The following is a 15,732-nucleotide window of genomic DNA, read 5'->3' as shown; positions in this document are numbered from 1 at the left end:
TTCTTAATTCCTCAGTGAGATGATGGCGCATTATTGTAATGGCTCTTAACTTTTCACTTTCAATTTCATCATTTCTTTCAATGAAACATTTTCCGAGTCCTCTAGACTTCAGGGGAATTGAAGTGTTCATTTCCATTTTGGATAATATCTTCCAGAGAGATTTAGAATGGTATAATCCATGGGTTCAAATCTCGGCATTGAAATCATATTATCAATTTATGATTTAGAATTCTTGCAACCAACTAAATAATCAGTGCATATGATTTCATAAGTCTCTCTATGATACTTGGACCACACGGTCATGTTTTGTAATGCTTAGACTTCACGGCCATTATTTGATACAACGATCTTATGGATCGGATCATGATGCAATCCGGTTTATATAACCATCCGGATACTAGGCCACACGGCCATATGGATATGCATTTAGCCAAACGGCTTTTAATCAATCAAGGGCACAAGGCCGCAAGTGTGTACAATGTATTAGGCCACACGGCCATATACAAAACGGGATTATTAATCTAAGTGTATTCAATCCTATTGCTTAGTTGCATATCTATTAGGTTTTAGAATTAAATAATCTAGCAACCTAACTCTCATTCAATATGTAAATTCTTTAAATCAATCTTTCAAGCCTTAAGTAATGAGAGATTTAAGGTTTCAAGGCCTTTAGAAATATCAATCAAGATTAAAGGTTTCAAGGCCATTAGGAATTTTAAAATTCGAGATTAGGGTTTTAGTTTAAACAAGATTCAGATTCAAGTTTTAAAACAATCTTAATCATAGCTCTAGGCGATCAATCAAACACTCAAGTTTCAAATCAAAATTAAAAACCGATTTTCCAAAATTAGGGTTTTAGGGATTTTGAAAACTTTGATCTTTGATCAAGAGGATTTGATTTGAGATTCAAAAACCTTTAAGGTTCTAATTTTAATTGATCAATGGATCAATCTCGTTTTTAGGTTTTAGATCGAACTTATAGAGCTTCGATTTACTCATAGGGGATTGATCTATTTAACCTATGGCCTTTAGTTTTAGAGATTATATTTTAAGGTTTCAATCTTTACAAAACAACCAAATTCGATTCTTGTTTTCAGATTTCGAATTACCTTCATTTTGTAGGGTTGAACCGGACCACCAAAGTCAGATGAACCTTTAGTTGCACACGGACGCGAGCTGGCTCCTTATCGGGTCGCAAGCTGGGACGGGACGCGAGCTATCTGGAACATCTTGCCTCTGGTCACGGACGTGTGCTGAGGTAGTCGGACGCGATCGGGACGCGTCTTCTTCTTATCTAGTTCGTGAGCTGCTGCAAGCGGCTGATCTGAATCGTGAGCTGGTTCTGTTTTGTACACGAAGTTGCGAATGTCTAGGATCAGGAACGCTTAAGAGCTTTAGCTGATCAGGTGTTTGCAAGCCGGAACGGAAGCAAGAACAAGTTAGAGTTCTTCGGGATTAGATCTTTGCACCAACTCCTCTTAGCTCATGAAATAAAAACAAGGAGTATTAGATTACATGAACACCATAATCTGAAAAAGATATCATCAAACAACTAAGGTATGATAAACTTATCTTTCACAGGATTTGAATTTGGCTAGAAAATCATGTTGGTTCGGATTAGGGTTCCAAAAGACCAAGACGGCGCCGCGTATTGTTTCTGCGACTGAGGGCGCGTCTGAGATCGGATAGATAAACGGTTTGCGCTGATGGATTATTCTTGTCAAGAGCTTCAAGATGATATGTGGCTAGACGTCTGGTTCCTCAGGGTTTGAGAGATAGATCGATTTTAAGTTGCGCCTGGATTAGGGTTTATGTGTGACGGATTTTAGGTTAGGGTTAGGGGTTTTTCTTTCTCAGGGTTTTTGGAGTCTATCGTGCTGATAACGCGTTGTAATTAGAGAGTTTAGAGACTGAATATTTTTGTGTGTTCTTATTAATGATCTAGGGGGTTCTTTTATATAAGGATTAAAAGATGAAGATAAATGGAAAGTATCCAAAACCTAAACTCACTAGGATTAGGAAAACTACTAATACATAATAATGAAAAGATTACATCTACTAGAAAAAAGAAAGAGTTTTCCTTTCTCCAAGCTTTGTGGCCGCCTCTCTCTCTCATGAAGTCGGCTCTCTTTCTCCTCTTTCTAGGGCTTCGGCCGTCTCTCCATCTTCTAGGTATTGGGCCGGTCTTAGACCGGGCCTGGTTAAAGGCAATCCAAAATCAAGGAGTTGGTCCTTTGTTGAACGTCCTGGAGCATTGCTGATGATTGCTTTCCTCATTGCACAACTTGTAAGAAGATCATGATCGATACTAAACATTTTGAGGGATTTTTCTCACTGTTTTTATGTTACTTTTAAACATCAGGTTGCCACTTTGATTGCGGTCTACGCCAACTGGGAGTTCGCAGAGGTTAGAGGTATTGGATGGGGATGGGCTGGAGTGATATGGCTATACAGTATTATAACATACTTCCCACTGGACATTCTCAAGTTTGCCATTCGCTACATCTTGAGTGGAAAGGCTTGGCTCAACATGACTGAGAACAGGACGGCTTTAACGACCAAGAAAGATTTCGGAAAAGAAGAGAGGGAGGCTCAATGGGCTGTTTCTCAGAGGACACTTCACGGTTTGCAGCCAAAAGAACCTGTTCACATCATTCCTGAGCAAGGAACTTACAGAGAATTGTCTGAGATTGCTGAGCAAGCCAAGAGAAGAGCTGAGATCGCTAGGTATACTAAACCTTTCTCTCAGTGTTGAAGTATTATCGATTCTTTGACCGCAACTAAACACTAACTGCATGTTTTATATGTTAACGATAGGCTAAGGGAGCTGCACACACTCAAGGGACATGTGGAATCAGTAGCGAAGCTAAAGGGCTTGGACATTGAAACTCCAGGCCACTACACTGTCTAGTCACAAAAAGAAGAACAAACCAAACCAAACATATGATTGATCTTTTATCCTTGTTTCTGTTTTTTACTTCTTTTTTTCATTTCCTTCCCGACCTATTGAGGTTATTGTCAGATATCTTGCTAGGTTTAGCAAGATCTAAGTCTACTAATTTCAAGTTTACAAGAGAATAAAATTCTCGAGCTTATCAAAAATGTAAAAAAAACTTGAAATGTTATGCACGAGATTGTGGATGGCTGATTATGATTTGTAATCTTTCCATTTATCTATGACAGTGTAATCTCTTATATAAGGAACCTCAATGTTATGAATAAACATAGACTTTTCCATTACTTTTATAACACGTTATCAGCACGAAACTCTAAATCCCTAAGCTAATACCCAAATCGAAAAACCCTAACCGGAGCCGGCGATCCGACGAACCCTAAACCCCGATCGCGTCTCTTGTTCCCGCATATGTTCCAGCTCGCGTCCCCGATCATCTTCAGCTCAAGGCGTTCCTGATCCTAGTTTAGACGTTCGCGACCCGAGAGCAGCTCCAGCACGCGACCTCTTCCTTGTTCGCGACAGCATCAGACAGCTCGCGTCCTACGATCAAGGCGTTCCCGATCAAGCAACAAAGGACGTCCGCGACCCGATAGAAGCGACTCGATCTATTCCAGCTTGCGTCCCGTTCGTGTCCAGCTCGCGGCTCAACTCCTTTGGTGGTCCGATTCAACAATTATCTAAGGTTAAAAGGTAATTCAAAACCTAAGAACCCATAATCGAACATGGATTGATTGAAGAAACCTAAATTCGAGAACCTATATTCGAGAACACATATTATTCTTACAGTAACATCATCGACACCGTTACGACATCACACAAAACACAAATCTAGATCTACGAAGACTGTAATCTGTAATTTCAAATGACCATATCAGTGGGAGATTTATATTAACAGAAAAAATATCTCGAAACGTTACAAGTAACAATTCTTTAAATTGGACTGGTTCAAAAGACAATTAACATGGATTCTTCTTTTTTCTTTTTGCTAAATGGTAAATATTATTTCAGAAATGAATTGTTGAAGCTTACAATATGTGATAAACAAACTATAAGACCTCTAAAAAACATATTTCCATGGCAAAAAAAGGTAAAAACATGGAAGCAGAATCAATCGATCTTGAAACCGTTCTGCTTTGGAGCGAACAGGACATCAAATATCGATACAAACTTGGAGTAACTGGACGGAAGATTTAGCCGACATAAGCATGAAAGGAGAGATCCAAGAAACTAGAACATGAAGAACACAATGCTAGTGGGAAGTGGATTCAATGGCTGCCTGCACAAATTGCTTTTCTCCGAGGATCAGAAACAGACCCGCTCAAGGACTGTCCTCTAGGTCCGGGCTGGGAAAGAACTAAACCCGGATTCCAGCAACAGACGGGACAACACACACCACGGGTGCTTAATAGCGCTCAACCAACTCGACCGCACTCGCCCTCTAAGTCGGTACAGAGAAAGGGGCAGCATCACCACCTCCCGAGTCTTACTACCCCCTCCAACCACAAAATATTACTCCGAGCTCCAAGAAAACAAAGAGCCTCCACAACCCATCACGTTTAAACCTGCAATTCCAATCCAGACTAACAAGCAACGCCAACACCAACAACAAAGGAGGGGAGATGAGCTAAATTAATGCATCACTCAGTAGCTAACCACCTAATCTTGACTCGACGGAGCGACAGATATGACCCTATCGCAACAAGTCTGAGGTCCCGAGACCTCTAGCTTAGGAAACGCGTACCCGATTAGCCTTTGTAGGCAGAGGCCAAAGCGACATTAACTTTCACCAGCGAGAAGAGCCAGACGTCAGGAGAGGAAACGTTTGCTTTGGTGTTGAGGAGGATGAAGCGGCGGCACAGTCGCTAGAGGCACCGCGTCGCGAATCCCGCTCAACTTCGACAAGTCAATGCAAGCCATCTGTGAAGACGACGAACCGAAACAAAGTCACGTCACCAACAGATCTTCACGCCGGAGATGGATTTGGATGTGACGGGATCGTCAAGAGCCCTCTCACAGCGCCGAGGGGCACTGGAGAGGTGATCGGAGCAAGGGAAAAAGGAGGCGCGAGGTTAGGGTTGAGAGGAAATTTTGGGGCGCGTGGTTTTTAACATGGATTCTTGTGAACTAAACATGAAGAGAAAAAGATGGTACTAACTTCGTTCCAAAACCCATTGATATTCAATTAATGGGATCTTGTAAATACCCACAAATCGAACAAGACATAACTTTGATTAATAAAAACTCAGAAGATATAAAAGAACAAATGGAAGGAGTACAATATCAGAGAGGATGGCATGTATACATAAATCTTGTAAAGAGGTGCCATTGTTAGTCGAGGGAAGGCATTGGTTCGAGGATGACAAAAGATGCTGTTTGATTTAATAACGATGACGTCATTTTTTTATAAAAATTTGTAACCAAATAACTGCATGAAACCTTTTTTCACCATTTTATAATTAGTTAGATTAGTGAACATTTTACTTTGAGAAATGTATGTACATCGACTATTTATAGATTTTAAAATCTATTTGAATAGTCACATCTTTTCAATTTTAATGGTCACATTCTTTCATTTTAAATGTAGTTATTTTGAAAATATATTTATATGAATAGTCACCACTTTTTAATTTAAAAAGATACGTATATGATTGATCACAACTTTTCAATAGTCACAACCTTTTAACATAATTGGAATACGTAACCTTTGGATTTAATTGGGATTGCTATTATTAGTAGATTAATGTCTATAACTATGTCTATTGCTAGTGTTCCAAAAACAAAATTTTGTTATTGCAGTTTGAATATGTTTGGCCCTCTAAGCTAAAGAAGACAATAATAAAGAGATTTTCTTTTTAACCATCTATGAAAACTATTGTTAGTTATAATACTGTCATCTTCATTTTCAATGTCGTTGTAGTATAGTGGTTAGTATTCTCGCCTATCACCCGGCATCGGCGTATAACTTTTTAAAATAGTATTTGAAAATTTCATAACTAATAAAGAAAAATTAATGGCTTCGCCCGGGTTCGAACCGGAGACACTGACGTGATAACCAACTACACCACGAAACCTTTGTGTTTATAAGTTTAATACAACTTACTGTTGAGTATACCAGAGTCTAAGCGTAACTTCTAATATACATGTAAAGCCTTGGTTCTGATTTGTTCTTCTGTGTTGAGATTTACGAGCCCTGTAAGGGTCTTGTTTATTCTCTTTCCATGAAACGACATTGTCACAGCCCAAACCCATCAAATTTTAAAACCTTAACCGTAAAGCCCACGTTTTAAGCCAAAACCCTAAAAAGGGTATTTTAGTAATTTTGAATGATCTAAACCCTAAACTCTTCTACATATATATTGAGGGCACGACCTAGAGGAGAGGGAGAGACAACGCAGCCTGCAGTTACTCTGAGATATCAATGCCAAGTTGGGGTTTTGGAGAGAAGTTTGCAACCAGATACGAAAGTGTTAGGCAAAGAACTAAAGTTGGATTGATAGATGTCGTTGCAAGGAAGACACAGCAACTTTCGGATCTCAATTACGAGGTAATCTCAGTTAGTTACTCAATCTACAAGTTGAGAGAAAACCATTACGTTTCTGAAATCGGTTCAGGTCTGGTTTTTCTGTTTCGCAGAGCCATATTGGGAAGAGATTTCTGGTTGATACAAAAGGAGTTAGGTGACGGTCGTGATATTGTTAGAAACTGACGTTACCATCTTTCTATATCCACTAAGAATGCTTCATTACGAGGTAAACTCTGGAAGTTATTTGATCTTCAATTTGAAGAAAAATCACTGTTTTCTGAATCCAGAAATTCTAAGTCCGAAACCTGTTTTTCCAGTTTCACATAGGGGTTTTGTGAGAAGTTTTCCCGGTGAACTAGAGAGAGTTAGGACGCGAGTAAGGTGTCGCTGGAAAGATCTAGCTGCAAGGAATCTATATCTGTTGACGTTATCTTGTTTAGAGTTTCAGATCACTAGAACAGAGTGTCAACCCGCTAGTTTCAGAACCCACTTTCAACCTCAAGTTGTATTCTTAAATGGTAGGTCTAGGAATTTGGTATGTTTGATTGTTTGATGATTATATGTGATGATAATGTTGATGACGATCTGTTAGTTGATAAATGTTAAAGTGATAAGTGATGAAGTTGTTAGGTAAATATTAAATGTGTAAAGTCGGACTGAGGACGAGGATATGGCGATCCCGTCAAAGCCCGTAAACCGGATGACGAGCCCAAGGTGGCGTACGACCTTTCGAGGTGACGGCCAGCCTAAGTTGTCATGTTATTATTAATATTGGAAATGGTTATGAGATGACAAATGTTAATGCGATTAATGAATGTGTATTGAAATAAATGATGTGTTATGTTTGTTAATTGCTTAATATGTTGGGTGATGAATGTTCTAGGACTAGTATTTTTGCATGCAAGTTGGTTAATAATGTTAGGAGTCATGTGGGCAGAAATGATCATCCTCACTGAATGACTGTGTGTTATTCACCCCTTTCCCTCTTTCCTTTTCAGTGTATGCACGTGTTTCTTGTTGTTCAAGTTAGGGCACAAGAGTATGATTTGGGGCACATTGTTGAGCTACAATCTCTCAAGTCTTAACACCCCCATAAGGCAATTGAGAGATTGGTTTGATGGAAGACCTTCCAGGGTGTAGACTGTAGATAAATCCAAGCAAGTAGTTTATATGCTCATGAAGTTCTTAATAACATAGATAATAAGACATGAAAACCAAGTAGAGATTTCAGGCAATCGTCTGGTTTTGGCGTTGAAGGGAGAATGAGCGCGCTTCTTGTTTCAGTCTTTGTACATGAGAAAGCTTCTGTTGGGCTTTGAAGACATCATTGATAGAAATATCTCTCTTGGGCTTACATGTGAGCCTTTTAGCATATTGTATTTCTGACCCATCTTTCGTAATGTCTTCTCTTCTCCGTGGCTATCGTATTCTCCATCGCCGGCAGAGAACCTCTCTGCATCTGGTCTTCTTCTGGTTTTTGTTTTGTCGTTGAAGAGAAAAAAAAACCTTTCTTTTTCGTTCTTCAGACACACTGACAAAGCAGAGTTTGACTGAAAAGACAAAGCCGCGGTTTTCAGGTAACAAATTTCTTCAATTGTTCAGGGTTTTCGAAATTTTTATGGTTGTGTGTATACAGCAGCTCTCAAGGGCTTACTTTCGAGTTCTTGTTGGGTTTTTGAGCCTTTACTTTTTTGGAGCCTTTGAGCGGCCTTTGTCTCTCCTCTTCTGAGTTCGCCCTAAGCAACATCTTTCTTGCCTCTTTAATTTTATGATCATCGGTCTCAGTTCCGGCGACTCACGGAGGTTCCTCTCTCCTCTCTCCTTCTGACTTCTTTCCCATGACTCTTTTCTTCTAGTTTACTCGATTGCATATTGTTTGTCCTTGCTGTGTCACCCGTAACCTAGACCTGTTTTCTCCGGTGAACCCGAATCTTTGTAACCCACTCAGATCCCCTATTTTTTTTTTGGGAGAATTAAAAAAAAAAAAGAAGACTATAAACGGTTTCAGTGTCTAGTAAGCAGCTGCGTGGTAGAAAAATGATGCTAACTTTTTGATTGGTTCTCCGTGAAACTATTGTAGATAGGGAAGCTTGAGGGAAGTAAAATTCAAAGGATGGAAGATAAGGGAAAGGGCCTGGTGGGAGAAGATGAGCAAACCTCCTTTTCTGTGTTAGAAGGGGGCCCAAGCTATATGGAAGACGACGGTGGTGATGCTAGTGATGATAACGCTGATGATGATGGAAACAGTGATGAAGGAGGCCAGGTAGATGATGATGATGATGATGACTCTGAAGAAAGAGATGAGTCTGAAGCTGTCAGTGGAATTCCAACAACATTCGAACGCCTTGAATATGAAGCTCTCGCTAAGAAGAAACGCAAAGCATTTACTGACTCTCAACGGTTCGTCTTTCACTCTCCTTTTGTTTCTTTATTTTGGTATAATGTTTCTAGATGCAATGACAATAACTTTGATTTTCCTAGATTGTGCAATTCGGTGAATAAATTGTTTAAAATCTCCCATAAGTTTTGTTTAATGCTTTATACTTTCGAAAATCCCATTCAAGTAGCTTTTAGTTGGATTTGTTGGTCAAGTACTCCCCCTTGTGTTGCCCAACATATATTTTGTGTTGATTTTTTTTTTGTGTGTGAATGTGACAGTGATGGTTCAGATAAGAGATCCAGGTATGATGCTATTAACATCTGGAATAGCACCTCGGGCGAGAAGGGATTCATGGAACTCTACGATACTGGCCGCCGACGAAAGTCTAGGAAGGTACGTTTTCCTTGGACAGCTTATTTTTTAATATTTCACGAGTTAACTTGTATTTCATGTGTCTTCAGTCCGCATCTTGCATCAAGAAGTTTGACCTTTTGTCTATTATTTAGCTTTAACTCTTTTTTTTTTTTAAAAAGGGATGAACTGCATGTTTGTTCTTGAACCTCATTGAAATACAAGTTCCCTCCTGCTTCACTTGTGCACTTTCTCGTGCTACACTCCACGAAATTATATGATGGGACATATATCAACTCTGCATATGCTGCCACTTTTTTTTTTTTTTTTTTTTTTAATGACAGTGTATGTACTTGTGCAGAATAAAAAAAGGGGTAGACGACAGGGGTCAAAGAAAAAAGTTTCACCTGAAATTCAGAAGAGGTTGAGTGAGGCTTTTTTTCTTCACGCAGATAATAAAAACAGTGAGGTAATCCCAGATGAAGTTTTTATTTTCTGTGGTATCGTGCCTTTTCCTAAATTGTGTTGTGTCATATTATTTATATTTATTTATGGACTGATCCAGATTTATGTTGTTTTACTTTCTTCCAGGCTTTACCTATTATATTAGACGTTATTAAGCAAGCACCAACCTTCGGTCGAGCGTATCATTACCTATCGCTTGTATATGATAAACTTGGTAGGACCGACTCATTGTCTACTCGAGTATTGAGGATTGCTGCAACTGTTGAAGGTCCAAAATCACCTTGTTGGAAGTTGCTTTACGAGAGGTCCAAGTAAGTTCTATTTGTTCATGCCAGTCTTCATTTTTATACAGCAGAAATGGCGAACGCAGAAACATTTATGTTACTACTATTTGCTTGTCAATAACGGCTATCTAGATGTCAAGATAGTTGTTTACAGTAAGACCGTATCAGAGATTGTAGGGCTTGCAAGTAATTAAGTAACAAGAACCCAATGTCATTAGCCTTGGTAATATAGTTATTGGGAAAAAGTGTAAAACGAAAACGCAGGAAGCTGTTTTGTTTTCTGTTTAGAATTTTGTTTGACAGTGCCAAGCTAACTTACAAAACTAATTGATTTCAGGGAGCAAGGGGACTTGTCTGCAAGGAGTTATGCGTCCAAAGCAGTACAAGCTGATCCAGAGAATTTCCCTTTGAAATATGAATATGCAGACCTCTGCCTAAATGCTGGAAAATATAAAGAAGCTGCCGAAACCTATGAGCAAATATTTCGTCGGTATCCTGAGAGAATTGAGGTCCTCGATTGGGGGACAAAGGTATTATAAGCTGAATGAGTATAAATTTATTCTAAATTGCTAATCTCTGTGATGTAGTTTCTCTACCCCAGAAAAAAAGACAAATGGTTAATGCCAATTTTATGAACTTATTTCTTCTTCTTGGGTTTCTCAGTACTTTCTAAAATCCGGCGAGGGTGAACGAGCAGCAAACATCTTAGAGGATCATATAAAATCTCATCCATCTGAAGTGGGGCCTGATGTCTTGGATCTACTGGCTTCTGTTTTGATGGAAATTAATGCGTATGATAGAACTCTTAAGTATATTCATGATGTGCGCCAAATCTACAATCCAGGAAAAGAACTGCCTTCCAGCTTGAAAATCAGACAAGCCATCTGTCATGTTCGCCTCCAAGAAATGAAGCAAGCAGAGGTTTGTGTATCTTACATTATAAACCTGCTAATCTTTTATCCCAATGATTGCTTTAAAACTATACCCTCCTCTAATTATTAGTAGATGGATAACAAGATTTGGGAAAAAAAAGAAGAGATTTTAAATCTATCTAAAGAGAATGTGGTTTGCATTGGTCCTTGTCATTCTTATTACTTCGTATTTCTTCTCAAGTTCATGTCTCACTTTTTTACACCATGTGAAGTATGTCAGTTCTGTTATGTTATGATCTTTAGTATGATGTGCAGTCTTTTATATAGGGGTTTCTCTTTTCAAAACGTTGATGTACCTTCTCTTGTGAATGATGTTGCTTGCCGTATCTGCAGATTGTTTTAAGTATTCTACCACGGGAGGCTGTATCCGAACATTCAGACCTCATCATCAATTTGGCTGATGAGCTAACAAACATTGGGAATTTTCACACTGCTCTCAAATACTATTTGTTAGCAGTCAATGACACTGTGAATGTAAGTTGATAAGCAGTTGTACTCGATTGTTTCTTCTCTTACAACTTTTGCTTCGTCCCTGGGCTAACTAGTTCCGTGGTTTTCCTTGTAGGATGGTTATTTGTTTGTGAAAGTTGCTCGCTGTTATACGTCGTTGGCCAAACGAGATCAGGCCATCATTTTCTATTATAAAGGTGCTTTTTAATCTATTTAGTAAGAGTTTGATTTAGGTGTTGTGCATATGTATAGCCCCCTCTTGTCAATAGTAGAGATACAATTTCACTATGTTCTGTTTGTAGTTAACTACATTGGATATTTTGTGAAGGTTTCGAAACTCAAATATCTTATGATTTTCCATGTCGTGCAAATTAAAATCGTATTGTTTATTGTATTTTCAGTTTCTCGTTAGCTTTTTTTCTATTTGTTGCTAACTGAAAATTCCCTCAGCTTTGAATGAACTCAGTGATCCAATTGATGCTCGCATAACTCTGTCTTCACTTCTCCTGGAAGATGGCAATCGAGATGAAGCTATATCAGTGCTTTCTCCTCCGGAAAATCCAGGTCAGCAGAGAAAAAAGAACATTTCTTCTCTTGCCGTATTATCTCAACGAGTGTATAGTTTACCCATGTTACAATACCTTATTAAATATCACTTTTGTCAGATTCACTGCTAAACTTTGTACAAGTAATGGATTTACGATATCTTAACTGTTTTTTCTTCCAAATGTTAGTTATGCGATTTGCGTCCAACTATTTTGTCATAAGATATAAGTTTGCTAACAATGGTTCTTTTTTCTAAGTGTAGATCTTGATACTTCTAAACAGAAGGCATGGTGGAAGAAAAGAAAGATCAGGATGCATCTTTGTCAGATCTATTATTCAGAGGGGATGCTTGAGGAATTTGCCAATACAGCATTACAGTTGGTTCTTAAGTGGGTTTGGCGGCGGACGGTAATAGCTCTGTACCCAAGTTTCATATAAGAAATATGCTAAAGAAATTGACAACATAAATAGTTACTGCTTCTTGAATAAAAACGTACTTGGACCCATCTGAACATCCAGCATTTCGTTAGAGTTCTTTCATTTAGCATTAGCAGAAGGTGGTTTGATAAAAAAAAATTGTATGCTGGCGCCTTCATGAAAACGTGTAGGTCAAGGGAAAAAGAAAACGATCGGTTCTTTCGGAGCTCCAAAGAAATAGAAGACGCCGACGTCCTAGAGATGCTCAAGCTTCAGAGTGAGTATAAAATTAATCTATCCAGCATAGTCTGTAAGCCTTGCCGTTTCTGTCTGGACATTGTTAGTAACCTTTGTTCCGAAACATGTTGAGCTAGGTTGAGAGGCGGACCCAAAAAGTGGCGCAAAATCAGGGCAACATTAAATGAGGCAAAGAGAATCAGAGAACGGGCTGCTATTAAAGCTCATAACGAAGATATGTGCAGTGAATCTGAGGTATCTATCTATGTATACCAGGATTGCCAGCTATGTCCTCTTTGTTTTAATTACTCAAAATGCTTTTGCCTTTTATGTTGACCGGGGTTATACTTTTTGACTTTTCTACTCAGGAAGAAGCTATGAAGGATGAAGAGTATCACCGTCTCTTTGTAGATGTAATTGACCGTTCCCTTCCACATATTATTATAACTTCTTTGATGCCCTCTTCTCCTTTATGTTTGTCATGACTCCTTAAATTGCATGTCTTGTAGTTGTGCAAGGCATTGGCATCGCTGCAAAGGTTTTGGGAAGCTCTGGAGATAGTTAACCTGGCTCGTAGATTGGACGCCAAAATGCTGCCTGTTGAGATAAAAAAGGAGCTTCAGTCACTTGGAGCTAGTAATCTCCTAACCCCAACCTTGATATCCATTTTTCTTCAAGACTTATAGATAAGTCTTCGTTGGTTTATGGTTAACAGCGCTTTCTTCTTTTGATGTTTACAGAAATATCATGTGATACTATGGATCCAAAGCAGTGGTTTGACTGTGTAAGATCTGTCATTCAGCAACATCCGTATCGTTTGAATGCCTGGAACTGCTATTACAAAGTCATTTCAAGGTATACAGAGCGGTGTTTCATATCACTTGGAGACTACTGTCGACTCTGTTTTGTTTGCAGTATGAATATCGTGTTATTATGTGCAGGCTAGGGAAAAGAGCGTCGAGTGAAGCTAAGTTCATGCATCACTTAAGAAGCAAGTACAGAGATTGCGTACCGCCTATTCTGATAGCCGGTCACCATTTCACCGTGACAAGCCGACATCAAGATGCTGCAAGAGAATACCTTGAAGCATATAAACTAATGCCAGATAGCCCTTTAATCAACCTCTGCGTAGGTAAGCATGCATCTATATTGTTCTCTCCGTTTTCACGAGTTAGCTAATCGGTTAAATAAAGTGTTCACACCTGTTCTATCTTCTTTTTCAGGAGCTGCTTTAATCAACTTAGCCCTCGGTTTCCGACTCAAGAACCGACATGAGTGTCTTGCTCAAGGCTTTGCGTTTCTATACAACAATATAAGAATCTGCAGTAACAGTCAAGAGGCGTTGTATAACGTTGCTAGGGCGTATCATCACGTGGGTCTTGTGACTCTTGCGGCTTCGTACTACGAGAAGGTTTTAGCGGTTTACGAGAAAGAATATCCAATGCCGAAACTCCCAAACGAAGATCCTAATGTTGCGGAAGAGCGTAAACCTGTTAACTGTGACCTACGCAAAGAGGCTGCGCACAATCTGCATTTGATATATAAGCACAGTGGAGCGTTTGATCTCGCGAGGCAGGTCTTGAAGGATCACTGCACTTTCTAAGTTTCGTTCGTCTTGTAAACTCTACAACCAACTATTATTATTGTCTTAAGGCTGGTTTATCACTTTATTGTGTAGTTTCAACTTCATTAACTGAATTTACTTGGAGTATTAATATATAGTTGCTACTTGCAAAGATTACTATTTCAAGGATTTATTTGTAGCGGTGTCAACTGTGCAGGTCTAACTTAAAACTCATAAAACCCGTAAATATTCGAGTCCAATCCACCTGGTTTGGAAATATTTTGGGTATATTTTAAAATCCGGCTCAGTGCTAATAGGGTTATAATTATAACTTGTAAGCATTTCTGGAGTTTTAAGTTTTTCGGAAGAATTCATTAAAATATTATAAATGTCATTTTTACCATTTTAAAACATCTATTTTTTAATAAAAATTGATTAAAAAATTTTGTAAGTGTTTTTTATATTTTTAAAACCATATTATTAACAAGTTAAGTACAGTTTTTTTGTCAACTAAGTACAGTTAATTATGATGTTTCAGTGATGGACATATTTTAAGTTTGACTAGTTTAGCACAATTTTCAAATTAATAGCACTTTAACAATTTGACTGCGTTTATCACAAATTTTGTTAAGGAAAATTTTAAGCCTAATATATAATTAATAATTGTCTAATTTTGTAGGCATATGATATTAATTTTCATCAATATTTTGCTAAAATCTTATTGGCTTTGCTATTCGAGCACCGTGGTTAGTACTATCACTATCCTTAGACTAGCATGAGACTATCTTCAACAAAATAGCATAGCATAGTCTAACCACCATGATCGTTGTTATTGTTGGGTTTTGCACTTGAATCACGTCTCGCAAGAAGACATGAAGAAATGCATACACACAACATGATATAGGCCTGATGCAAAATGTTTCCTTGTATAGTTGTATTCATTCGTTTAATCATCATTATTAAATGATATATTTATAATCATCTTCGTTTAGCCAGCCCTTCTTCAGTGATGATCTTGATTTTTAATCCCTTTTGACTATCTCGACTCAAAAAATACCATTGAGAATCTCTCATCCACATACAATGTGTTCATCATTGAAACATCATAATTAACTATCATACCATCCTTAATCATGATCAACTGTTTATTATTGTTCAATAACAAAATTATAGCAGGATATCAAGGTTTCAAGTTGGAACTTATCCCTTTCTCAAAAAAATAATTGGAACTTATAAAAAAAGGGGGTTTCAAGTTGGAGGAGTGGTGGCCATAAATGATCCATGCATGTTCATTTGGTTGAGTGTTCAATAATGCAAAAGAAAAAAAAGAAGTAACTCGGCAAGTCTCAGCTCTTTCTGGCCTGGCCTTGCATGACTTGCAGTTTTCTCCTCGTTCTCTTCTTACTAAACAAGTCCCATGTGGTTTGTTTTCACTGGATATCACCTCTTTTCACTTTATAAATTGAGACAATGCCAGCGTAGCCTGTTATTGTCCCCCGTGGCACTTATCACCTGTCGTTTTATTACTAGACACTTGTATATTTATTTTATGGGATTGTGGGGTTTACGTCGTTTTAAGAGTGTTGCCTTTGCTATACATTTTTTCTTTCCGTGACATTTCATCTAC

The 15,732-nt window shown here is 38.4% G+C and overlaps 2 protein-coding genes across 4 annotated transcripts; both read left to right on the top strand.

Annotated features, from left to right (window-relative positions):
• The first annotated feature begins 1,706 nt into the window (after nt 1-1,706).
• Nucleotides 1,707-3,229, top strand: LOC125587063 (ATPase 2, plasma membrane-type-like). The gene is made up of 4 exons (XM_048757190.1): nt 1,707-1,756; nt 2,146-2,287; nt 2,363-2,727; nt 2,818-3,229. The coding sequence occupies exons 1-4, from the start codon at nt 1,707-1,709 to the stop codon at nt 2,909-2,911; spliced, it is 651 nt and encodes a 216-aa protein (XP_048613147.1). The 3' UTR covers nt 2,912-3,229.
• Nucleotides 3,230-7,838: 4,609 nt separating this feature from the next.
• Nucleotides 7,839-14,285, top strand: LOC106427155 (general transcription factor 3C polypeptide 3). 3 transcript variants are annotated; one of them, XM_048758237.1, is made up of 19 exons: nt 7,870-8,056; nt 8,160-8,282; nt 8,560-8,879; nt 9,138-9,252; nt 9,572-9,679; nt 9,802-9,986; nt 10,297-10,489; nt 10,623-10,880; nt 11,225-11,365; nt 11,457-11,538; nt 11,792-11,905; nt 12,150-12,295; nt 12,496-12,581; nt 12,679-12,796; nt 12,910-12,954; nt 13,051-13,177; nt 13,282-13,396; nt 13,483-13,673; nt 13,765-14,285. In XM_048758237.1, the coding sequence occupies exons 3-19, from the start codon at nt 8,593-8,595 to the stop codon at nt 14,142-14,144; spliced, it is 2,691 nt and encodes an 896-aa protein (XP_048614194.1). In that variant the 5' UTR covers nt 7,870-8,056; nt 8,160-8,282; nt 8,560-8,592; the 3' UTR covers nt 14,145-14,285. The 3 variants fall into 3 exon arrangements, with proteins under 3 accessions (XP_048614195.1, XP_048614194.1, XP_048614196.1); XM_048758239.1 differs by having other exon boundaries at nt 7,890-8,056; nt 8,265-8,282; XM_048758238.1 differs by lacking the exon at nt 8,160-8,282 and having other exon boundaries at nt 7,839-8,056.
• Nucleotides 14,286-15,732: the final 1,447 nt, after the last annotated feature.

The sequence above is a fragment of the Brassica napus genome, chromosome C5 (genome assembly GCF_020379485.1).
Source record: "Brassica napus cultivar Da-Ae chromosome C5, Da-Ae, whole genome shotgun sequence".
NCBI classification, from domain to species: Eukaryota; Viridiplantae; Streptophyta; class Magnoliopsida; order Brassicales; family Brassicaceae; genus Brassica; species Brassica napus.
The sequence above is the reverse complement of the archived record's forward strand: the minus strand, read 5'-3'. Positions and strand labels throughout refer to the sequence as shown.

Bases quoted from the DNA above. Each gene is read 5' to 3' on its own strand.
- LOC125587063 (XM_048757190.1), top strand. From the start codon at position 1,707: ATGGATTATTCTTGTCAAGAGCTTCAAGATGATATGTGGCTAGACGTC. The intron at 2,288-2,362 runs GTAAGAAGATCA...TTTAAACATCAG, and splicing joins CTTTCCTCATTGCACAACTT to GTTGCCACTTTGATTGCGGT. The intron at 2,728-2,817 runs GTATACTAAACC...TGTTAACGATAG, and splicing joins AGAAGAGCTGAGATCGCTAG to GCTAAGGGAGCTGCACACAC.
- LOC106427155 (XM_048758238.1), top strand. From the start codon at position 8,593: ATGGAAGATAAGGGAAAGGGCCTGGTGGGAGAAGATGAGCAAACCTCC. The intron at 9,680-9,801 runs GTAATCCCAGAT...ACTTTCTTCCAG, and splicing joins CAGATAATAAAAACAGTGAG to GCTTTACCTATTATATTAGA. The intron at 12,582-12,678 runs GTGAGTATAAAA...ATGTTGAGCTAG, and splicing joins AGAGATGCTCAAGCTTCAGA to GTTGAGAGGCGGACCCAAAA.